Source organism: Clinocottus analis, unplaced genomic scaffold (assembly GCF_023055335.1).
Source record: "Clinocottus analis isolate CAN_PGR_092001 unplaced genomic scaffold, fCliAna1.0.p SCAF_8, whole genome shotgun sequence".
Taxonomy (NCBI): domain Eukaryota; kingdom Metazoa; phylum Chordata; class Actinopteri; order Perciformes; family Cottidae; genus Clinocottus; species Clinocottus analis.
In genome coordinates, this window is record NW_027176240.1 from 6,484,469 (window position 1) to 6,508,728 (window position 24,260).

Here is a 24,260-nt window from a genome sequence, read left to right on the forward strand (position 1 = left end):
CATCAGATTTTCACTCAAAAACTTTTGATAAAGTGGAGTGCCCCATCGGAGGGCTGCAGTAGGGAAATAAGAAAACGAGAAAAACAAGGCAAGAAGAAAGAAGGAAAGCGGAGAGATTAACTGTACTGATTGGACATGGAACTTTATTTGCTAATGATGAGTGACCTGCGGAACGGCGAGCTGTTGGTCATGTCCCGCCTCTGTGTGAAAATACAAAGTCCGTCCGTCCCCCCCCCGCTCCCTCCTCCAACTAACATCTCTCCTCAATCGCTCCTTTCTTCCCCAGGAGCTACTTCCTTTATCCCCAAAAATAAATAAAATGAGCTGCCGGGGCCACCCCTGGAGGTCCAGCAGAGCCGACACACCACCTCCTCCTCCTTTCTTTGTGTGTCTTTATAACCCCCCCCCCCCCCCCTCCCTCCATGCGCTAATAGATTCCCTCTCATTACCTCTGGACCACCGTCTCCACCTCCTTCCATCCCCCCATCCAAACAGGGAGGGCAGTTGTAGATAGATCCAACTAAACACACACACACACACAGACACACACGCTCACACACGCAAACCGTTCACCTCCACTCCTGCTGCCCTCCCCTGTCACACCCCATTTGGATATTAGAGCGGAGCCATATCTGTGTGCCACCCACCTCTCTAACCTTGTTCTCTCCCCTCCTCCTCCTTTTGGTGCTGATCAGAGATCTGATCTGTGATGGCTGGCTTGCATCATTCTCCTCTCTCTCTCTCTCTCTCTCTCTCTCTCTCTCTCTCTCTCTCTCTCTCTCTCTCCCTCTCTTTCCCAAGGGACTCTGACAGCACAGGAGCAGATGGGCGGCTGGTGATGACATGTTGTTAAAAATAAGGATTCCTGTTAACCCGTTGTCAGCTCGCACACCCTCCCTCATGCCCCCCCCCCCATTTCATCTCATCTCTCTCTGTCAACTTCTCATTATCGCTTTCTCTCACCGTCAGTCACTCTTTCCCTCTTTGCTTGTACACCATTGTCCGTGGCGGCTGTACTCGGTACGAGAGCCAACTAACTGTGGCAGTGAAAGCACGCAGCCCGAGACCCCCCGACCCCTAGAACATGATATTTAATACATGGTTGTCATAAAGACGGTCCTGCTTGCATTATGCATGACTTGTAAGCAGACATTCATAATAGATGAATAGGCCAGTTTTGCCAGTTTCTTTTCACGCAATTATGCCAAATGAAATTTTAACTCTCACTTTCTGTCGCCCTCCGTGTGGATGGAGTTTGTCCGGCGACTGTACGTCGATCAATTATTTAAACGGCAACACAAGAGGAGAGGAACTGTGCGGATCAAAAGAAATATCCAGGCCAGTCACGATGGCGGTGAAACAGAGAGAGAGAGAGAGAGAGAGAAAGTGTGTGAGAGCTTGTGAGTGTGTGTCACCCAAGCTTGTGCATCGATTCCTGGTCTGACAGATGTCCGACAGATGTCCAAAATCAGGCTACGACGAGTTTCTAAAATCACAAGAAAGCTGCATGAAAGTTGATAGAACGCGGCTCATACACAAGAGTTGTAAGTGTGCAGTAATTTCTCAAAGGTTAATCACCATCCAATCTTCAAAAGCAGCCGCCGTATCGCTCTCTGCCAGATTGCCGACTTTCAGAACTTCTTAGGGACTGCAAAGTGGGCCAGCGAAGGGAGAGGGATACAGACTGGTGGCTTTGAAAGAGGGTCCAGTAAAGGGTCCTTACTCCAAAAAAAAAAAAAAAAAAAAGAATATATATATACCAGTTGTGATACACTTATTAATAGCGCTCATGTGCCACATTTTTGTCTTCTTCTTTGAAGTAATGTTGAGGACAGAGAAAAGAGAGGAAGAGAGCGAGGGGGTCTCTCGGATTTTAGCCTCCGGTCAGACAATATTCCCTCAGGGTGGAGTGGGTCCCATTCAGAGCGACCTCAATAGCCCTTCACTGAAGTACCTGCTGAATGAGAGAGAAAAGGCCCCATCCCCGAATGGGAGGGGGGAGTTAGCACACATTGTGGTGAGCCTCTTTCTATTTTAGTAATGATATTGATTAAAGAGCTCAGGAGAGAGCGGGAGCCATACATGAGGCCCACCATTGTGAAGAGATGGCTGGTGGGGTTGGGGAGCTACTGATATGAATGCTCCCAATCCCCTGAGATCCACATTTGGCCTATAGGTGGAGGACCTCAAGCCTTCAATATGGTTGCGCATATGCAGACTTTATAAGTCGTCTTTGTCCAGCTCAATACATTGTGCCCTCACAGTAACATGCAGATGCACAGGTTGTTTTTTTTTAGTTCAACTCCACGAGAAGATTTGTTCTGAAAGCAAGCCGAAGCTAACCATCACCCAGAGTAGAAACAGTGGGAAACAACAAACATGGGAGCAGAAATCTCCTGAGGTTCAGGCATCAAAACTATCATTAGGTTTAGGAAAGGATCATGCTTTGGGTCAAAATAAACTCTGTCTAGCAAAAAGCCCTGAAAGCTAAACTTCTTTAATTTGCAGAAACAAATAGCACTCTCACAACCTGCCCAGAAGTGAGAGGATTGTGCATCCTCTACATTTACATTTGTTTTATTTTCCAATTTACTCATGGATTCATGAAATTACTTCGGACAGTTTTTCGCGCACAATAAATATTTGCATAAATCCATCAAGTCTCTGATTGGCTGTCCTTCCACATAAAGTCTAAAGTCTAAGCACCTGATTGAAGAATCGATTAGGGCTCAAGGACAGTGTAACCTCCAACATGCTGTCTGAAGTCCTCCTCTGCAGAAGTTAACAGATCAGCCAGACAATGGTTAATGTAGACTATTTCACTTTTACATCCCCTCCCCTTTCCCTAACGATGCTTTGGACAACTCTCCCTCTTTCTCGCTCTCCCTTTCTCTCTCTCTCTCCTCATCACCACCCCCATTCAGCGACCTCACCACCGCCAGCCCCCTCACACTCACCCACTCACTCCCTCAAACCTCAGATTGCACATGCAGATACACAAACACGCGCACACAATCACACATGAGCCCATTTGGATTGCAAAGTGAGCTCTGTTCACCACCAGGGGAGGGAAACGGAGGGAACAAGTGAAAAGAAAAGGAGGTGGAAAAAAAACTGTGGCGGAGGGGAAACGAGAAGAGACGAGAGGGACACGGGCTCCACTGACCGGATGACATTCACACAGGGGGTTAGCGGGACAAGCCTCCACGTGTGAAGGACTGACAGACAGAGAGCGAGAGGAGCGTCTGGGGAGCTTCGCACCAGAGCTGGGACCGACCCAGAGGTACACCTGAGCCCTAAAGAGACACCTCCTGGAGTAGGGAGTGAGCAGCAGCCCATGGGAGACGGAGTCTGAGGAACACCCAACAGCAACCTGCTGTCGCTCCTCCTCTCCTCGCAACCGACTCTCATCCCCTTCTCCTCCTCCTCCTCCTCCTCCTCTTCCTCCTCCTCCTCCTCCTCCTCCATCCTCTCTCCCTCTCTCATTTGATCCCATCCCTCACTTCCTGCGCAGGAGAGGGAGAGCGTGCACTGAGACAAGGTAAGGATGCATGCATGTTGTCCTTGCAGAGCATGTGTGTGTTTGTGTGCGTGTGTGTGTGTGTGTGTGTGTGTGTGTGTGTGTGTGTGTGTTAGCGTCTCATATTTCAACTTGATATTTAAGTCAGTAACTTGTTCTTTGAAACAGTTCTTTGTGTGTTTGAGTGTGTGTGTGTGTGTGTGTGTGTGTGTGTGTGTGTGTGTGTGTGTGTGTGTGTGTGTGTGTGTGTGTGCGTGCGTGTGTGGTCACCAGAGGGGTTTTTTAAAAAGCTGAGACAGATGCAGGGCACTTTTCATTTGTTGCAGGATCGTTTTCATCTTGACAGCATGTCTGAAGGCTGTGCTCATCTGTTGTGTGTATTTTATTGCTCACTGTGTCTGTCTTTTCTCTCTCTTGACTACCAATAATTCAAAGAAAGACTGTGGAGTGGGTCAGTGATCACAGAGCAAGAGCAGTCCTACAGTGTGTCTTGAGAAAGGGCATGACACTGTACCAAAAGTGTGAGGGGTGCAGGCGCAAAGGGACAATGAAAGTAAGGAAGACAGGAGAAGGGTTAAAATATTCAAATGTCGATGCAGCGAGGTAGAAAATCAGCCGTAAAATCCCATCAAGTTCTATAGTCATTCCATTTTTCTCCGCCATCGCCTCGTCCAACCCCCACCATGAACCACAGGCCAGTTCTTTGCTCGTGGTAGTTCGGGGGGGGGGGGGGACAGCGGATCCTGCAGGGACCACCCCATGCCATTTAATCTGTCCCTGCCCACAGATAACAGAAGGCAGATGGTCCTGCCCGAGCACGGGGAGATAGAAGATAGTGAATACAATGTGCAGACAGATCGCACACAGCACTCAACCTGTACCTCCGAAACTGAGCCTGCATCAACTTCTAAATGAGGGGGCCAAACGAAGTGAAAAGCAGGCAGGAAAGGAAGGGCAGAGAGGGAGAGAAAGAAAGACAAACAGAGCAGGGTTGAAATATCAGTATTTAAAACCCAAACAGTATTTACGCAGTCGGTTGACAATCTGGGATAAACATAATGGAAAGAGGAAACGCATCTGAAAGAGGGGGGAGAGAAAAAGAACAGAGAGTGAGCGGGACCATCAAAGTCATGAGCTCCTGTGTTTAAAGGGGAGTGTGTATTTATTTATAGAGGGCGGTGGTTAAGTTCACTGAGCTCCCTCTCTCTGTAAGACCCAGCCTTTTTGCCTTATGAAAATTCAATTGGCCATAATTTGCTGAGGAGCCGTATGCATATTTCATCAGCGGGAGCGTTTTGAAGAAACAAGCCCGCCAAGCTCCTTTTTTTCTTTTTCTTCCTGTCTTCATTTTTATCCAGCCGGAATGAGGGGGAGTGTGAGGTTGTGCAGCCGTCTGGTAATATGTGACACATGAGACACATTCGACATGGGGGCTAAAGTAAACACCAATCAGCTTCATGTGTCTGGCTAAAACACCATAGCAAAATCGTTGCGACCTTGTTGCATGGCAATGTTTTTTCCCCCCTCTGATTCCAATCTTCTCTTTTCCAGTTGCACTTTCTCCTCTTTTCCTCCCTCCGTCTCATTCCCTCTAATTACTGATCCAACATCCTCCTCTTCTTGCTCTCCATTTCCACAGCCCTCTCTTCCTCAGCCTCCCCTTCCTCCCCTTCCTCTGCAATCTGCCTCTCACCCATTGCATGTCTCTCAGTTAAAGCTTTATGGGTCGTTCACTCCCTCCCCACTCTTTCTTTGCAAGGATAATGAGCAGGCGCCTCTGTGCGACTTTGTAGCTGTGCGCCGGTTTGTGAGTTTGGATCTCTGCGCGTCCCGGGGCCCGAAAGACTCAGATGTACCTTCTGTAGCCGCCTCCATGATTCCACTGTGATTGTCATCTGATCTATAGGGCACAGCCCTGACATAATACACCTTGTTAGAGGAAGGCGGGGAGTGTGTTTGTAAAGACTCAGTGACTTTGAACAAATGTGTTTTCTCTGGGGAGAAAGAGGAACAGTGAGACCTGTAATCATCCCATGCACTATCACTAAATCACAGCCTCACACACAATCACACACACACGTGTATAAATATACACGTAAAGAAAACCCGTAAAAGAGTGTGAAATAAATAGAATAACAGATACAGAGGAAGAAAAGCAGATACAAGCTCTTGTTAGCCGCTTCCTGCTGAGTGGATCTGACTGCATCTGAGCACCTGCAGGTGTTGTTTGTGTACCTCGCTCCACATCAGCATGGCGTCACTTTTCTCCAGATAAAATGGCTGCTGTGGTCCGCGGTGAAAGATATTTGGAGAACAGACTCAATTGAACTCCACCGACTAAAAATAGAAGTGTCGATGTAAAGGCATTGACTTCAGAGTGATTAGAAACCCACTTTTGCACTTTGAAAAGTTTATTTTTTTACAGTGAGTTTCAAACTGTACTACACACACACACACACACACACACACACACACACACGTCCCATCTCTATTCCTCTGCATGAATAATTCTGTCTGAATAGGAGACGATGTTTCTTCATATCCATGAATCATCAGCAGCCGCTACAGCTCTTTAACGTCTGCATAGTACAGTAGAAGTTTAACTGAGTGTGTGTGTGTGTGTGTGTGTGTTTGTGAGTGTATGTGTGTTATTGATGGGCTCCGATTGATGTCCTTGACCTTTCCACCATGTGTTCTCAGAGCCCCGGAGATATCCAAGACGTGGTGACTGAGGAAAGTCAGAGAGCGAAAGTCAAAGAGCAAGAACCGGCGATGGCTCTCATGTCCCTTTCCTGGTGTCTCGGTGCAGCTTTGGCTCTGCTTTGTGGCCCTCCGTGGCCCCAGGTGAACTCCGCCCTGGCCCCTGAGAACGAGGTGCCACTTCGCCCGACGACATGGTTCCCAGAAGGAAAGCTCACCTCTGTGACTCTCCCCAAAGGACGAACTCGCAGGTATATTAACAGAGGGGACGAAGCGATACGAAGCCAGGCGCTCGAGTTGTGGATGTGAAACATATCATATCCTTGCACATCATGGTTCAAAACGTAGAACATTTCCCTCTGAAATTCGTTGGCATAAAAGTTTAAGGCGCCATAAAGTACCTCAAAACAGTATTTGATCTCCACCACTGTGACTGACAGTAAAGATGTTTTTTAAAACCCAAGACCGCACTAAATTTCTCCCTATAACAGACATCAGATTTTCCCTTGTTTGCAGTTCATTTCAGGCTTATAAATAAATCTCGAGACTTGCTCATCAGATGTTCCCCCTTTTTCCACTTCAATAACACGTCACCAGCCATCCGCCAACCACCTTTTTTGGAGACGGTGGCTGAGTCCAGCACCACTGTAGCGAGAGGGAGAGGAAGTGGAGCCCATTTGGCCTGAACCCGACACAACAGTGCCAGTGCCTGCTTTCTGAAACTGGGAGCTGAAAATTGCGAAACGTAGCTCCCTGTGTGCTGCAGTCTGTCCACCCGTGCAGTCATGCAGAACCACACGGCAAATAATGGAGGGAAAACACTGATACAGAAACTAATCACTCTATTAAATAAACCGCAAAGCGCCCTTCAGAATGACAGTGTTGCACATCTGTTTGGGAACCGCCACCATCTGCACAGAGTCAGAAATGATGACGTCTGTGAGGACGGACAACTAATATTTACAAACAAAAAACGGCGCAGTTGCTTTTTTTTTCATGAACGCTAACTGGCTGTGATGAAATAACATGTTGCATAACTGTTTGGGTAAAAGAGACTTTTACTCCGGCGTCGCTGGGGAGGAGAACAGTTCAACATTGACTCATGAGTTAACAATGGTGATTATTCAAACTAAAATAAGACCAGACCACCACAGCAGGAATGTTAAATGTCCTTTTGCTGCCATTCCAGATGCAAATCTGTTATCCAACATGCAATAACATGTGATCACAATAAGGAACATTGTAGTTTTCATGCCAAGCACGGCCCCAGATAGCTACAGCAAACAGGCAGATATCCATCTGAAGCGGTCAATGCGGCCTTATCGTCTGAGTCCCAGGTCCCCTCTCCTGATCGGCTATCAAGTGACTGATCAGCATGTCGGCAAATGAAAAGACAGCGACTGGCAACCGCCGCCACGCTGACTTCTTCCAGCTTTTGGAAATGAGAAAAAAAATGCTAACCAGCAAATCATCCAGCAAAATGAAAGAATGTTGCACAGTACGCACCGGAAGATAATTGTCTTCTCATCCGTCACCTCGCAGCTGAATGGGAACAGGATGTTATCTTTTTGACATTCCCTGTGATGAATCAGACAACTTCTTTGCGGTTATCTCGGGTGTTTCTCCACAGGCTATACTTCACGCTGAAGAAGAAGGCTCCGGCGATGTCGGTGACTGTCAGCCCCTGTGACCTCCCCATCGAATGGAGCTTGGCAGCGCGCACCCTGAAGGACAAACCCCTCAAGAGCCTGCAGTGTGAGTGAACAGTAAGACCGCAAGCTGCACCTCCAGACACCCGCTTTACCCCGAAGATCATCAATGTGCATCAGGCTCAGCCAGACAATCAATTAGATATTATCATAAGAGATAGGGATTCAGTAGAGGGCGAAGACTCTAATCTCACTTTGTAGAAGAGCGTTTTCTTTTGGGAAGAAGTTGTAGTCCAGTAGAAAGGATGATCAAACTATTCAACGTCTTTCTTATAAGGTGTGTTGGTTTTGCAGTGCTTGGTCGTCCCGTGTGTGCAGCCTGGAGGTCATAGCTGTAAATTACTGCTGCTTTCCTAACATTTATAGACCAATAAACTGATTCCCTTCATCCAATCATATAACAGCCGAGGCCTTTATTTTTCGATTGTCTCCGAATGTCTTTGTCACTTTTCAGGTAGATAAGACGGATGACACACATTGTACCAGTTTGCTTTAACTCAAAGCGCAGGAAATGTTATATATGTATTCTAAATGCCAACCACTATCTCTGACAAGGACAGCTACAGTGAGTCTGATCATATCTGGTTGTCACACTGACACAAACTTAGGACATTAAAACGTTCCGTATAGAGCAAGCGAAATACAAAAAGGCTTAAAACCAAAGTTAGGGCAATAAGTGCTCAAAGTAAATCGTAATCACATTTCCAAGCTAAGTCGGTGCCGATTTCTGGAAAAGAAAACAGAGCTCAGAGTGTAACATGGACACTTTTCCCAGGTTAACTAAAAAGGCTTCTCTACTTGGTAAGATATCATGATGAAGTTATAAAATGACACATGAATCATTCAGACAGTGGGTTTGCGGGTCCCCATCAACACCCTGAATTATTCACTTTGATTCTGTAACATTTGGTCTCATTTGAGAAGCAATTTCTCATCTCAAGAAGCAAAGAACAGTGCAGACGAGTGGTGACGTTTCTCTTTTTTTTTTAGGTTTATTTGATGGTTGCGTCATTCAAGTGAAGAGTGCGTACTTCAAAATTACATTGATGTTCGGTATGAATAGAAAAACTAGCAACCATTTTTGAAGTGGCATTTGACAATTATGAGGCGTTGGGGTTTTCTTTTTATCAACCAGGTTCGGTTTATTGTTCTTGTTTTATGCACTTTACGGTGCTTAATGTGTCATGCAACCCCCAGAAACCTTTTTTAAGTTGAAATCTGTGTGCTTGTACACACGCATAACTGTGTTCACACACCCAGGTAACAAGCATCCAAACAAAGTAGCAATAAGCAACCACACATTGATCATTCATGTGTAGAAATATGTTTTCAATTGATCTTTCTTTTCTCTCAGGGACCACCAAAAAGAGCATGCCTGAGGTGTGGTGGCGAGGTCCTGGGATTGAGGAGAAAATGCACAGTTTTATGGGGAATGCAGTGAACACCTACAGGGGTCCTTCCTATTCCCAGGCTTCCATCTACATCCTGAGGCTGCGCTCCAAACAGGAGAACACCAGAGCTACAGTGTACTTCCATGAAGGCCTGGGGCCCTCAGGTGCCTTCCCTCTCCTCCCAGCTGACCCCAGAGTCTACACGTTAGGTGTAGGCATGACCAGCGTCACCCTCAGCTGGGCACCCAGTGCCTCCATAACCAGCCTCCCACAGACGCAGAAAGGCTACGACTACTGTGTCCTTGTCAACTCTCAGCGAAACTACCCCAGTCTGTGTGCTGCACAAGAGAGCACGGGGAAAAAGAAGGAACAGAAGCAAGAAAAGAAGGCGAGGAGGAGAGTGACCGCGTGGCCGATTCTGAAAGAGTGGTGGTGGCAGCAGTGGGACTCTTATCCCGAAGCCCAGAGTCCACCTTCCTCCCTCGCTGATGAATACGCTGACCTCCAGTGTGCGTGTCAGGGTACAGAGAGCGTTTGCACCGTCTCTGAGCTCCTGCCCGACACCCAGTATCACTTTGACGTCTTTGTGATCGACAGGCGGAACGGGACCAGCATGCCGTACAAGGGGACATTCGCTCGAACACACGAGGAGGCCCAGACGTCTATCGTCACTCTGAGAGAAGGGGAGCTGAGGTGGGTGACCTTTCGCGACAGGGGCTCCAACTCGGAGCAGTTCTTCACTTTCCGTCCTCGTGGCTACCAGCAGAGTGGCCTCCTCACCTTGCAGAGCTGCGGTGGAGGTGAAAAGGTCAAGGTCACTGTGTCCAGTAGAGGTCAGGTTTTGACTTCACAGGCTGTAGGGGGAGATTTAGTGCACATTTGGCTCCAAGGAAGTCCGTCCTACCTCATCCATTTGGAGAGAGAAGGAACTACCGCAGACCTAGCTCTCCCAGGAGGTCTGATGGCTTCAGTCAAAATGCAGACCTCCTCAGCGTACCACCGCAAAGGGGTCCCATCTCTGCCCTCCACCTTGCAGATAAAATCCTTCAACCGGTTGCGTGGTTGCAACAGTGTCACATTGGCGTGGATGGGGACAGAAGAAAGAAGTCTGTACTGCGTGTACCGCAGAAAGCTGGGAGACCGTGAAGCTGAGGCGGGGGGAGCCTCAGCTCTAACTGCACCCTGTCTGGGACCAGAGTCCCGCTCTGACACCGAGAGGGTTCTCTGCAAGTATTTCCAGGAGCTGAATCCTCGGCGGGCCGTCACTACAGCTGTGATCGGGGGCCTGGAGCCCGGGATGGCCTACGTGTTTGATGTCTATCTAATGAGACGCTGGGGGATCCCTATCAAGTACGCCAGTAAGATGGTAAAGACCAGAAAGGAATGCTGAGTTGCCGCCCCCTACAGGAGGTTTTTGGACTGTTCCAGTTGAGGGGAAAACGCATCGGTCATGGACGTGCTGAAAAGACTGACCATGAGAGCGAAGCCATTTGACTGTTGTGGAGAGACTGTTGCCATAACAAGGAAATATTCCCCCAGGAAGGAGGAGCAATGGTTTTATTCAAACTCCACTCGCACTATACAAGTGGATGGAAAGCATATGAGAAGGATTTGCACACCAGCAGAAGTTCATAACATTTCCAATACAACTCTTGTGCTTTTGTCATTTTGTTTTTCATTGTTGACCATGGTAATTATGTGCCAGTTGTCCAAGTGCTTATTTTGTGTCGGAGTACAAAGGACAGATGAGGTTTGTGATGACAGAAAGTCAATACAAAAACAACAACAACAACAACAGAGACTGTGCCAAATATGCAACAGAAACAGATGGGGCAATAATTGGATAACATCTGAGGACCTGGGGAGTTGGGGAGGGGGGGCTTTGCAGTGTATATCTCCAGTGCTGCATATTGTACAGGCTTATAAACACAGATGGGCGCAATCTACAGATGCTTAGTTCAAAGTCAGTGTGTATCTTTGTGTTCTGCTTTCGCATGAAGCAGTGAAAAATACTTAGTGACTTGCCTCATTGTCTTTGATGTATTCTTGTGCTGCTTCAAACGCACCAATAAACACTAGGGTATCTGTACGTTCTTGACTGAGTGATGCATGAATGGGAACTTGATTGTCAAAATAGATTGTTGAATTGTTGTTTCAAATAGGTTTCACTTTTACTGTGGTAGATGAAGCTTTGTGCAGCTCAGTGTCATATTAATATATGACATTGAATTCATTTTTGTATCGATTAAACGTGTTTATTTTGGTAACGGTTGCGTTGGAAACACCAAGGTTGTAAAATATATTACAGCGTAACTTGAATACTGTATCTTCTGATGCTTGAACTCTGCATTGCCAGGTATTTATCTTTCTGAAAGACCAAATTGTCCTTTTGCTGTCAAGTCAATTATTTTTGTATATTTACCAAGAAACCTTCAGCTGCAAAAGATAAATCAAATGTTACCTCAGACATATTTACTTTACACTTTAGCAGTATACGTCTGTAACTTTAAGTGAGTAAAGTGTGTCAATAATAAAGTCATGATAGTGTTAAAATAGGTTAAATCACGTTCAGTTAATGATACGTTTAGGATGTTACAAAAGTGTGAGTTTAGATTGTAATAATGAAGTCAGATAGATTTAAAATAAAATAAGGTTTAATTTATTCATTATTACCAGAGTCGAGAGAAATGTTTATATTTATGCCAGGTTTTGTTGAACTATTTGACAGGTGAAAGGTAACTATCAACGGATACATTTAATCTAACATATATATCCATGAAATCAATATAAACATAAACAGTAGATATAGTGGCAGAAATGAAGACATTGTTAATTTGAATAATACCTAAAATAATGTAACTAAGATATCTTTTTTTTAAATTCAATCGTTTTTTCAGAAAACTGTTCTACAGTAATGTTTTGTTTATTATTATTGTTACGTAGTCTGACGACGGCGCTGATGGTAACCAATAAGAGGCACGTTCTTGTTACGTCATCACGTTGCATGACGCACAGGAGTAAGTGACAGGCCAGCGCGCCAAATTGATATCGCCAACAAAGGAAAACCAGGGGAAGAAACGCAATACTTTCCTTAACGTCTGGATATTTAGCCACACAACTAAACTATAAAAGTAAATACTTTCCCCGGATTAAACTGTCGCAATGGGTCTACTCGAGCGCTGCCACGAGCTCTTCAATACCTCAAACCTGTACGAGGTGCTGGCCATCAACAAGGACGCAACCAGGGCCGAGATCCGGAGGAGCTACTACAAAGTGTCGATGAAAGTGCACCCAGACCGGGCTCCCGAAGACCCGCATGCCACGGAGAAATTTCAGGTTAACACTCGTTGTCTGCGCGCGCACACAATAAACACAAGCTAGCTTAAAGAGCTACTGTGAGCTAACACGGCTAAGCTAAGTGGAGCAATTGGTAATCGGCTACCTGCCCCTGTGAAGTCACTATCTCAGTTTAGATGATTTGTCATAGATGTCAGTTGGACAGCGGCAGCGTTTTGGAACGTTGTTGTTGCCAAAGTCTATGCTGAGAGCTCTGATGTGTAGCTAAGTGCAAAATGCACTCCGATATGGCTATGCTTTTATTTTGACGTTGACTTTCCAATTGTATTACAGTATATACTTAAAATACCATACAGCTAGATATGGTATCAACCAAAATGTAAGTTTGTGTTTTCATATCACAATACCTATCACGAACCGTATATATCAAATTATCCTATATGTAGTTAAGTGTCTGAATTGTTTGAATTGTCCAGTTATTTAAATACCTGCCAGATTGTCACCTATATAGCATTGACAATCATGTTAATCCAATATTGTCATCGAAAAAAAATACCAGCTCACTAATTGCAGAAGTTACCACAATGTGCTAATCCAATCTGGAGGAATTTCTCACATCCCATGGTGTATCACTTAAAATGTATGATGTGTGTGTGTATATATATATATATATATATATATATATATATATATACATATATATATATATATATATATATATATATATAAAATTACACACACCAGCCATATTTTTTATGAGGCCTGTAAATATGTGTAAATTGCATCTCTGCTTTTCCACTTCAGGTGTTGGGAAAGCTGTATGCGGTGCTGAGCAATAAGGAGCAGAAAGCTGTCTATGATGACCAGGGGCTTGTCGATGAAGATTCTGGTGTTCTGAGTCAGGACCACTGCTGGAAAGACTACTGGAGGCTGATCTTCCCCAAGGTAATGGAGAACAGCAAGTGTTTACTTTATTGTTATAAACCTGACTTAATGATGAGTTGCTCGCATTGTCACTTGTATTCCAGAAATAGTATTTTAAATAAAATACAGACGATAGAGATAAATGTGGTGTCACTACACCTGCCATTGTGCAACTAAAAAAAGCTGTCAACATTAATGCACTTGGGGATAATAGTGGATTATTGCAAACGTAATGTTTTTTTGACGAGTTTATTTCCTGCAGCATCATAAAATTGCACATGAAAGTAATTGTACTGCCTTGACCAGCAGCTGTCATACCTGCTTTTCCTGTCTATCCTCACAGATTACAGTACAGGACATCCTTGAGTTTGAGACTAAATATAAGGGCTCTGAAGAGGAGCGGAAGGATGTGATCCAGCTGTATATGCAGCACGAGGGAAACATGGACGCCATCATGGCTTCGACAATGTGCTGCTCCCAGAAAGATGAGCCGAGGCTCTGCAGCATCATCCAGGCTGCCATCCAGAACGGAGAAGTCACTTCGCTTCCAGCGTTTACACAGGAGACTTACAAGAAGAAGGTGGCTCGTAGGAAGAGGGTGAGAAATGTGTTTGTGTTGAATTCAGAAAATTCCCACTGCTCATATTCACGAGTGTTGGATGGCCGAAAGACGCTTCCGACAATTTTACACTCTACTACGTATATCAATGTCCGTGATGTGATTTCAATTAACCTTCCAGGCTGCTAAGGAGGAAGAGGAAGCAGAAGAAATGAAGAAAGAAATGGGGCTCGGTGATGAGCATAACAGTCTTGTCATGATGCTTAAGGTAACAAATGCAAATTCACACGTATGAAGCGGTTTTGGGGTTGTTGTTGTTTTTTCTCTCTCTAAAACCATTCCTTCATTCTTATTTTTCAGCAAAGTCAGAAGTCCAGAGAGGAGAATTTCAACAATTTCCTCTCTGACATAGAAGCAAAGTACTCCAAAAAAAGTGAGCCCAAAAAAGGAAAAAAGGGAAAGTAGTATGCTCTGGATATAACAGAGACAATGTATATAAATAAAGGCACTTGTTCAAAAGAAAAAAAACTTTTAGGTTAGAGTGTTTGGCTCCATGAATGAGCAGCAGCTGTTTGACTGCTCCCTTCTGTATGTCCTTTATCTGGCCTCTCAAAATGTAAATGCATCTTTTATTGCTTGTCTTTTTTGTCAAAGTCTTCATTAAAAAAACAAATGAATTCATATTTATGTACTTCATCAGTACACAGCTTTTTAATATTTTTTGTATAAAAGAAAATGCATTGAAGAAAAGCTTTGATTTTCAAGCTTTGTCACCTATAACATGATACATTATTTTATTAATGAATGAAGGGAAAACCACCCTTTGTGCAGTGACCCTGATGTTACCTGTCAAAGCATCCCCACATGGCTTTGCTCAGGTTATAAGGAAAATGTACCTCAAATACAGTAGTTTATACAGACATGATTTAGTTATTTACAGTTTCTTCTATTCATACATTTATCTCAAGGTGTAAAAGCATGTGGACTACAGAGATGTTCAGCCACCATATTCCCTTTTCTGATTTTAAACTGAGTTGAATATTGTGTCCTTATAAAAAGATACAGTACCAAACTCTCTGATGTAGTGTCAGAGGGGAAAGAAAGTGCTTTGTATCCTCTTTATCCCCATCTTTGTGGATGTGTTGTTCCTGCATAGTCATTTACCAATAACACACCACAGAGGATAATATACTGTACATTCACATTAATAGATATACATTCAGATCATACATACAAAGTACACATATCCTCATGTGCAGGTCATACTGCACATGATGAAGTTTCTGTGTGTTTGGCAGCCACATAAGCTGATATCTGAAATACAAAAATAGGCCCAAAAAAAATACCAAAGCAGCAAAATATGAAAGAGAATCTGCTACTTCTGTAATAAATTAAAAAACAGGGGGCACAGATGCTGGAGAGGCTTGCACTTTGTTGAGGTGAATAAAGATGAATGGCTGAATGGTTTGGAAGCAAACTACAAGCCAGGTCTGCTGGCTCTGGTCGAGATGCTTCCTCTGGTGTAAGAGCGAGGAGGGACGGACACGGGCACCAGTGTCGCTGCGGGGAAGAGGAAGGGTAAATAAAGTTAATGGAGATACTGACTTCCATCATCTTACCAGCAGGTAAATCATACTTGAAGCCAGCTGCTTCAACCTCTTTCATTCATAGTTAAGTCTGGAGGAGTTTCATCAGCGCTTTAATCTACTGACCTGGGACGGGGGCTCGTGGGTCTGGCTCCTCTTCGTCTTGGATGGGCGAGTGGCCCAAGGGGTGGTGGGAAAACGAGTCCAAGAAAGATGAGCTGCTGATGCCAAGACTGATGCCCGTCACACCGATGCCAAGCGAGTCTGGTGGAGTTCATTAATAAATGAAGGAATGAATGTGTAAGTGAATAACTGATGTACTACAAGATCCATATCGTATGCAAGTAGGACAGGCAAATGAAAAGTAGCAGTCTCAGTGTACAGTATCAAGGATTCCCAACCAGGGGGATAAGCATTAAACACATCTAGCTTAAAGTAATGGATACATAGTTAAAATGATTTATGTTCTATATATTTACATGTGGTATATCACCATTTGTGGTATGCCACATCCCTTTTCCATAAGCATTGTTCTGATTTGATATGCAACTAATGAAGTTGAATTTCTGACCTGTGGCTACAGAGGCTCTCCCGGGCCGTCCCTGCCCGATGTTGTCCAACACTGTGAAGGAACGACGGTAAGGAGTGTCGGACTGGAAATAAAACCAGGGGTCAAACACATGGTCTCTGATGCTCAAATCGCGAACAATAACGTCGCCATTGATCAAACCATTCAAAAGATACACTTTGCCAACTCTTTACTTTTAAAGGCCTAAACCTAATAATAGGTTGAAAAAAGCAAGATACACAAAATCCTCGACCTGCCACCTGTGATAGTGTGCCGTATGTGTGTGCAGGACGTGTGACAATGAAGAGACTCTTACCCTGTATGTGTGAGTGGTGTTGGGCCGCGAGAAGACCTCCAGTAGGTGGTGACGATCCCTTGGTATCGAACTGCCGGCTTCGTCATTTATAGCACTGTGGGCGCGGCTGGACGGGCCTCTCTGACGCTGATTGGATGGAAATATTGGACAAATACACCGTTGGTCACAGGTGGTTTACTGCAATACAATACATTTTAGACTGTATACTTTAAGACCTTCTGGTTACTGGTTATCATCTATTATCTATTCAGAAAGCCTTCATTTAAACTCTGTGTCTGTTCAGGTGATGTAACAAGTTTTTCGTTTGTTGGAGTAGTTGTGATTTAGTGTTGTTTTACTCAACTTGTGCATGTTTGCACTGCAGCCCCGAGTGAGATGCCTCGGGGTCTCCACTGCTGATGGGGGGAAGCAGTGTGTTCCTGCTCAGAGGCAACAAGGGAGACGTCAGGCAGTCGCTGGCTGTGGGTCTGTGGAAGAAGACACACACAAAGACAAGTACAGATAGATTATTCTATGGTTTTTCTAACATTATACTTCCTTCTGAAAAGGCTGTGGGAGCTGTGAAAATTCACAGCTTAGGTGTGAGGATGAAAGTCAAAGGTAGAATTTGACTTTGTGTGAGAGCGTAGATACTTTTTAAATATAGAACAGACGTGAAGAGAAAAATGTAGATGTTTGTTCTTTCGTGCCGTAATGAATACTTTTGCCACAGCGGTATAAAATGTTGAAGTTCTTCCTCCCCAAGATTCTATGGTGACAGTACTATGATATTTAAAGAATAGTTTGACATTTTGGGAAATGAATGATGAGATGAGATTCAGATGAAATGCTCACACTTTCATTTATGTCAGGTAAATATGAAGTTGGAGCCGGGTGACCGTTTGCTTAGCTTAACGTAAAGGTTAGAAACAGGGAGAAACAACTAGCCTTGTGCCACCTAAAGATTAAAAAAAAGCCGCCCACCAGCGCTTCTGAACTCACTAATTAATGCTAATTAATGTGTTGTAACTTGTTTGTTTAATCCGTACAAAGACCGAAGTGTAAAACCAACAAGTTGTACCTTAACGGCTATTATTGGTCTCACAGCGATGACAAGTGAAGCAAAAGTAAAGTAAAACCACAAAGGTTTTTTTTCAGACTGTGATCTTCTCATCGAACATCATTTATTTTAAAAACCTGATATTTTAAAATCCTGACGTCAAAAATGTCATAAACTTGCGCTCCCTGAGTTCATCATTAGATATACAAATTGACATTCAACGTGAAAAGAAAACTACGCGGTGCACTTTAAACTGTTACTCTTTCCCCCGCAGTTCATAACAAGTTCATCTGTGAAGTTGGTTTCACACTTTCTATCACGCCGCCTTCCCATGAGCCACCAGGCACAAGTTGAAAGAGAGTCTGTGTTCAAAGTATTCTCACTCTGCCACTCCACAACTTCAGAGAGCGCAGGGGAGAACGAGAGTAAAAAAAGCGAGATAGGGTTTTGGGGTGGGTGTGGCGGGGTTCCCATGATGCCTAAACTCACAGACGTGTCCCACGGATGACCTCATCCATGGATCCCGCTGCATACGACTGGCTCAGACTGGGAACCAGTGGCAGGAGGGTTCGGGGAGGAGGGTTTCTACGCCGGGCAGACTGTGCCTGGCGGGACAGCGAGGAAGAGCTCTGCTCCAGGGCTCTGCGAGGGCGAGGTTTGCTGGAAGGGACGGCGCTGGAGACCGGTCTGTGAGACGCCCGCTCTTCTGGCTCGCTGTATGGCAAGGAGAGAGTAGAGCATAATCACTGAATGGTGCATTTCCACCTGCCACCAATTGGCTGTGTCCTCTGCCAAACAAGGTGTTAGGACCAGGGACAAAATCACGGCAGGAGAGAGACGATGTCTCTCTATAATGTGTTTATCTGTAAATGGAAAAACAAGGCCTACAAGACATCTATGTCTCTTTCATTCCAATTGGAGGGTTGAAATCACATATTACGAATACAGAAATGTGTGATTTTGCTTTTATGTTTTCATTTTGGCCCCAATGCTCATTGGTTGGAAGAGTAAAATGTGTCCATACTGGTTTCTTTCCAGCACAACAAGGTTCCTCTGCTGCAGCGGGATGCTGTGGATCACGATTAGATCATTCAGGTTGTGCTGGGTCGCTGCTGCTCCCACTGGGACCCTCCCCGCCTGAAGAAAAAGAAGAAGAACAGGGTTAAAGGAGAGGGAGGAATTAATAAAGATGCAAAAGGATGTAAATGATCAGGAGAGATGTAAGAGGGGACAGGTCCGATACAAATATTGTATTTTATGAAGGCTGGTGACCACATGGTTAGTTCATTCCATATGTACAATACATCACATAGTCAAAGCATGCAGTGATGTCGGGAGGACCTCATATCTGCTAAGCCACCAACCAAAAATAACATTCACAAAATGCAATAAAAGCAATAACTAGCACCAAAAAAAAAACTCCAACATTTGTGTTGTGATAGAAAGGAAGAATACAACATACATAAAAGTAGTGCATGTTGAAAACAAGTTGCAGTTAATAAATAAAAAAGCAGCAGTGACTGTGTTCTGGTTAATCAACAGGCACAAGCACATTTAGTCTAGAGATAAAGATGATGAGCCAGCATGGACGGCGTGCACACAACACACCACCATTTTGGCTCTCAGTGAGGGAGTTACATACAGTGGGAGGCCTTTTCTGCTTTTTGGATTTCCGTCTGGACTTGTGCTTTGAGCCCCTTGACTTTGTGTTCTTTAAGGAGAAAAAGGCATGACCAAAGGAGGATAGTGGATAAGGAAGAGAGGTGAGGCACATGAAGGGAAATAAAGACATGGAGAAAGAAAGAAAAACAGTACAAAATAAGCAAAAAAGATACACAAAACATGTTGGAAAAGTGAAGGGCAGAGAGTAAAGAGGGAAGGAAAGAAAACAGTTGATACAAGTTACTGAACTGGAAGCACTGAAAGACTGAAAGAGCAACAGGCAGGAGTGCAAAAAGTGTGGAACAGAGACACGCGACTCCGACCTCACAGTGTAACTTTTCTTCGAGACGATTCAAGATCAACTTGACTTGAGACGGGTCTTCCACAAACATCATTTTCTGTTTACAGTATTTATTGCATTAACTTAGAGTGAAGGAAATTCAAGGTCAAATATAAACTGTTGTTTGAATACAGCAATTTGAAGTGTATTTTATTTAAAAAAGGTCACAATTATTATCATAATTTACTTTGTTTCATTTTGCATTGTTTCTTTTTAAAGCCCAAATGGATTACATTTGTAAAAGGATTATTTTTTTGTTTAAAATCGACCACCTGAACTGCTGACTAAAAGTGAAATGAGGCTCACAGTCTCCTCCCCCTCAAACCACTGACCTGGAACTGCAGCCCAGCTGTGAGTGGGGGCACCTTGCTCTGGCCGAGTTTGGGCAGCATCGTCGGCAGCATGGAGAGCAGCATGAAGGGGTTCTGGGATTCCAGCGGCACAGGACTTAAGTTCCCAGAAATCTTTTCATCGCCTGCCAATCAAATATACAATAACTTCCAAATACTATCCGTAAGATTGGACAGTTGACGTTGTAAGTCAGGTCCGGTGCAAAATAGTTAAATCCAGCCCTACTTGAGGTGCAGCATTCCCAGTGGCGTTGAACCAGCTCTTTCATCCAGCCAACCAGCTGCCGCCACACATCATCAAACAGCAGGTCGAGAACAGCTTGATGGCGACATCGGTATGGAGAGACGGGGGGCAGAGAGCGATGCCTCCGACCCGACCCCGAACCATCCTGCTCCCACTCGTCCTCCCTGCAGAAGGCAGATGGAGAAAATATTTTTTAAAGCTGAGGTTCAGATATAGATTCTGGCATTAGAACATTACTGTGCGACATAAGGACAGTGAGTAACTCACAAGTCCCTGCTATCGAAAGCCAGGTATTCCTCCATCAGACCCTCCACTTCAATCACTCTCGGCTTGTCGTGACTGCTGGAGCCACTGGAAGTGCCAGGAGGCCCATCCAACTCTGCCGAGGAAGCCTCGATCAGCAACGCTCTCCTGCCCTGCACGTTCAACCTTTACACCCCAAGACAAGGGCACACATAAGTTAAGCACCGAAACACGGCCACATAAAACGCTCACAGACACAAGCCCCACACATCGTGCATGTTTTCTAGCTATGAATGATAAATAAACTCAACTTCGGGGCGCAAAAGAAAAGGAAAATCCTGAGAAGAACTTTTGTAGTATGCACATGCTCACACACTGCATAGTGACTTTAACAAAGTGTCCGTCACAAACTCCTTCATGTCAACTCAGTTTTAAACGTGGAAGTCCTGGAAACTATTCATCACAGCTGCTCAACAACAAGAAGTCTGAGCATCTAGGTCACAAAACCACAGTCAGCCAGGACTCCTCTATAATTGATGCCCTAACACCAGTCATCTGGACAGCCGACCAACGGCCTCTCGAGATAGAGAGGCATACTATTTAAAAAAATATATCAAGGAAATGTATCTAGCAGGTGAACTTGTTTGTCCTTTTGACATTTGTCACCAAGTGCGTCAGTGCGGTTGAGACTTACTCTGTGCCACTCTTATCTTTCTCCTGGGTTTTCACACCGCTCTCTTTGGCTGATGACGGGCAGCCGGGAGAGCTGCCTTTCCCTGAAGTAGCATACCACTGAAAGCCTTCATCACTGGGACACATCAGCTGATTCCCCAGGATCCTGAGTGACACACACAACGCGAAAATCGCAGAAAAATAATTAGGTTTTCATACAAGAGTGGATCTTTTTTTTTTAGGTTTGTCTCCTTACTAGGACCGACCTTCCGACCCTTTACTTCAGGGTACAAATGTGATCAAAAGATTAACCTTTGATCACACTTGTGCCCTGAAGTGAAGGTCAGTAGGAAACCGTGGAAAACTTACCGAAGATGTGGGAAACGTGTGGCCCACTGCTGACATTCATCCTGCAGCCCCTGGAGTATCCCTCCCCCGCTGCCTCTCCCCTCATACAGGTCTTTGTCAATCTCCTCAAACATCTGCTGCACCTGCCGTGACGCTGCCTTGTCGAACTCCTGAGGGATAGAAAAACAACAATGGAGACACAGGAAGGAAAGCTAGTCATCCCTCTGTTCTCATACACCAGCTCTGGGACAAAAATCTGTTTCTTTTCAGTCTGGTCGTCAGTTATTGGTAACACATTGCAATTGTTGTTTTTTTTGTTTTTTTAATCTCATGGCAAGCCTCAACATGCATAATAATGAGCCCCTATGGCCTTCAGAGATATATGTATACGTTTGAGGTCAATCAGGGTTGTTTATATGCTAAGACAAAAAACAAGTAAGGGACAGAGAGAAAGAAGTGAGTTAGTTTGTGCCACTTTTTTTTTTTTTTTTTTCTCAGACACAGCTTGAGGACAACTCACAAAATAAATAATTGAGTCCTGGAAAACATTTGTAGGACCAGCTGAGGCTAGACAGCACAGCATAATAACAAACCAATACCCAGTGGAATCATGTCTTGCATATACAAAGAAGCAGACAAAGAAGGCGTCTTCCACAGGTTTGCCAAAAGGTGATGAATGTTAGTAGGTAAAACAAAATCTGACATTAGAACGTGTGTGAAAGTCTGTCTTTGTCTGTTATTGTGTCATCTTCGCAACACAATAACTGAGAGGATGAAAAAATGCTTTGTGTGTGTGTATGTGTAGACTTACATCGTAGCCCCAGGAGAAAACAGAGCTCCTCTCTGTGGAGATGCCGGTGCCTGTAGAACTGTGGATGCCTGACCAGGACTGGTTGGAGTCCACTGAAATGACGGTAGGACAGTCAGAGTGGCCCGAGGCAGCAGACGTCTCTGAGCTACAGAGAAAGGACAAGAAGTTTTCGGTGTATGTGTATACAGTTTGATATGTAATGCGCCACCTTTTCTCATGTAGGGGATATATAGTTCACAATCTTATGTTTCCAGCCATCCCTCTTCCGACAGCAAACCATCACCTGTTTCAGATATACCCAAAGAATTTACCAAGTATATACAAACACTGTGACTCTTGATGTCACTATATAAACCAGGTCGCTGGTATGTGGCTTCATAAATCTTAGTGATGGTGGTTGCTGACATAATCAAAAGACAAGGTTTCAAAGTGGAACATAGAGGGCAAATGTCAAAGTAATTGAATATTCCAATAGCCTGACTCATTATATATTCTTTTAACTGCACACCTGAAGGAGGCAATGCGATATCAATTAATCCACTGCTTCTGGGTGTCTTGTTTCACATAGCAAGGGCCCTGAGAATCAGCTGTCCTCTCAAGACAATATAAGATTACACACAGGCAAGAGTATTTGTGTGTACTATCTCCAAGTACATTCACGTTGGCCTTTCTCTGGAAAAGGTTTGTCTCTCGGCCGAACAAGTCAGGGCTGCCTGTCTGTTGAATGACCATGGACTCAGTTACCTGTTGTGAGCGGAGACAGCTTCCTGGAGGTCATGGAGGTAATGCTGAGGCGTTTGGTTATCGTCGGCCTCCTCTGGGAGAGGGTGGTGGTCAAGGCTGCTGCGCGACAACCCACGTCTACAACAAAAGACAAATCGAGAACATTGATCAAAAAAGTCTAATGATAAAAGTGAGTTTGTGTAATCACATCTTTGAGAGGCGACGAGTGTCGCGTTTCATGAGTGATGACCTCACAATCACAACATGACAACACATCATGAAAATAAAGTTAATATCATAACTATTGTTCTGTCAATATACATTTCTCTTTAAAACACAAATAATATATAATTGCCCACAAAACATGACACCATGAAAAGAAGGAAATGGTATTCCTTCAAACATAATGGGACATAGTAGTTTGGGTTTTCCTGTCGAAACCACACGACAGACCTTGATGTCAATAGCTGGATCAATACAAACATGATTTCCCGGCCATTAGTCAATCACCCATCTCACTTGCCTCCAGTGTATAATACAAACCATCTTCCTCTGACAGCTGGGGACACCGTGTTTACAGTGCTCAGCTGAAAACGTCACAGTTATGAATTCAGCGGTGGCCCCTTGTTTTGCTTCTCTCGTACTCACATCTCTAGTTTGTGCGATACGGGTCTTCTATTGTACCGTGAAATCATTCTCCCTCGTCACCGTGTTATGGGCTCAAGCCCTCGTCTCTCATGTTGGCCTCCACGTCCTGGACTCGCTGGGAACTGTTCAGACGGAGGTCCAACATTATTTCCTCTGGTCCGCAGATAAAACGCCCTGAGAGCGAAGGAGCTGGACGCGTCTTCGGCTAACATTAGCTCCCGTTGGGAGGATGCTGTAAGCTAGCTGCCGTTACGTGGACGGGACAGATAACACGTCAACAAGGCACGAACAGCGGTGTGTATTCATTCATAGTGAGCGTCTCGTGCGGCCCGGAAGCTGACAATCAATCGACGCTACGTTTTACATTTTAAACTATAACGTGAGCGGCGCGAGCTGTCGCCACCTTGGAGGCGTTTCGTGCTAAAGTTAGCGCCAGCGACAACAATAATACGGCTGTCATGGATACGCAGTTCGCGTTGTCTCACGGGAAATAGATTTCGGACTCCCACCAAATAACCTTTGGATTATTAGCCATTTCACGACAATTCCCAGAATGCACTGCACAACGTGATTGGTGACCGGAAATACGAGTCTGTCAAAATAAATGCCA

The 24,260-nt window shown here is 44.7% G+C and overlaps 3 protein-coding genes across 4 annotated transcripts; 2 read left to right on the forward strand and 1 right to left on the reverse strand.

Moving 5' to 3' along the window:
- The first annotated feature begins 2,980 nt into the window (after window positions 1–2,980).
- ndnfl (neuron-derived neurotrophic factor, like) lies at window positions 2,981–11,409 on the forward strand. Its single transcript, XM_068567540.1, has 4 exons — window positions 2,981–3,541; window positions 6,221–6,471; window positions 7,851–7,975; window positions 9,284–11,409. The coding sequence occupies exons 2-4, from the start codon at window positions 6,293–6,295 to the stop codon at window positions 10,708–10,710; spliced, it is 1,731 nt and encodes a 576-aa protein (XP_068423641.1). The 5' UTR covers window positions 2,981–3,541; window positions 6,221–6,292; the 3' UTR covers window positions 10,711–11,409.
- Window positions 11,410–11,582: 173 nt separating this feature from the next.
- On the forward strand, window positions 11,583–14,781 carry dnajc9 (DnaJ (Hsp40) homolog, subfamily C, member 9). The gene is made up of 6 exons (XM_068567541.1): window positions 11,583–11,676; window positions 12,264–12,656; window positions 13,422–13,562; window positions 13,885–14,139; window positions 14,282–14,368; window positions 14,461–14,781. Exons 2-6 carry the CDS (start codon window positions 12,483–12,485, stop codon window positions 14,563–14,565), a joined length of 762 nt encoding a protein of 253 aa, XP_068423642.1. The 5' UTR covers window positions 11,583–11,676; window positions 12,264–12,482; the 3' UTR covers window positions 14,566–14,781.
- Window positions 14,778–24,155, reverse strand: fam149b1 (family with sequence similarity 149 member B1). 2 transcript variants are annotated; one of them, XM_068567538.1, is made up of 16 exons: window positions 23,651–24,155; window positions 23,024–23,140; window positions 22,280–22,424; window positions 21,490–21,638; window positions 21,143–21,286; window positions 20,473–20,634; window positions 20,188–20,369; window positions 19,944–20,086; window positions 19,252–19,320; window positions 18,634–18,746; window positions 18,099–18,323; window positions 16,914–17,037; window positions 16,571–16,696; window positions 16,258–16,339; window positions 15,813–15,950; window positions 14,778–15,660 (listed from the first exon to the last, which is right to left on the reverse strand). In XM_068567538.1, the coding sequence occupies exons 1-16, from the start codon at window positions 23,695–23,697 to the stop codon at window positions 15,578–15,580; spliced, it is 2,049 nt and encodes a 682-aa protein (XP_068423639.1). In that variant the 5' UTR covers window positions 23,698–24,155; the 3' UTR covers window positions 14,778–15,577. The 2 variants fall into 2 exon arrangements, with proteins under 2 accessions (XP_068423639.1, XP_068423640.1); XM_068567539.1 differs by lacking the exon at window positions 19,252–19,320 and having other exon boundaries at window positions 23,651–24,151.
- Between the last annotated feature and the right edge of the window lie 105 nt (window positions 24,156–24,260).

Coding starts and splice junctions, on each gene's coding strand:
- ndnfl (XM_068567540.1), top strand. CDS start 6,293: ATGGCTCTCATGTCCCTTTCCTGGTGTCTCGGTGCAGCTTTGGCTCTG. Junction 6,472..7,850: donor CCCAAAGGACGAACTCGCAG/GTATATTAACAG, acceptor GTTTCTCCACAG/GCTATACTTCACGCTGAAGA. Junction 7,976..9,283: donor ACCCCTCAAGAGCCTGCAGT/GTGAGTGAACAG, acceptor CTTTTCTCTCAG/GGACCACCAAAAAGAGCATG.
- fam149b1 (XM_068567538.1), bottom strand. CDS start 23,697: ATGATTTCACGGTACAATAGAAGACCCGTATCGCACAAACTAGAGAT. Junction 21,287..21,489: donor ACACGTTTCCCACATCTTCG/GTAAGTTTTCCA, acceptor TGTGTCACTCAG/GATCCTGGGGAATCAGCTGA. Junction 16,697..16,913: donor TGCAGTGCAAACATGCACAA/GTTGAGTAAAAC, acceptor CCATCCAATCAG/CGTCAGAGAGGCCCGTCCAG.
- dnajc9 (XM_068567541.1), top strand. CDS start 12,483: ATGGGTCTACTCGAGCGCTGCCACGAGCTCTTCAATACCTCAAACCTG. Junction 12,657..13,421: donor ATGCCACGGAGAAATTTCAG/GTTAACACTCGT, acceptor TTTCCACTTCAG/GTGTTGGGAAAGCTGTATGC. Junction 13,563..13,884: donor GGAGGCTGATCTTCCCCAAG/GTAATGGAGAAC, acceptor CTATCCTCACAG/ATTACAGTACAGGACATCCT.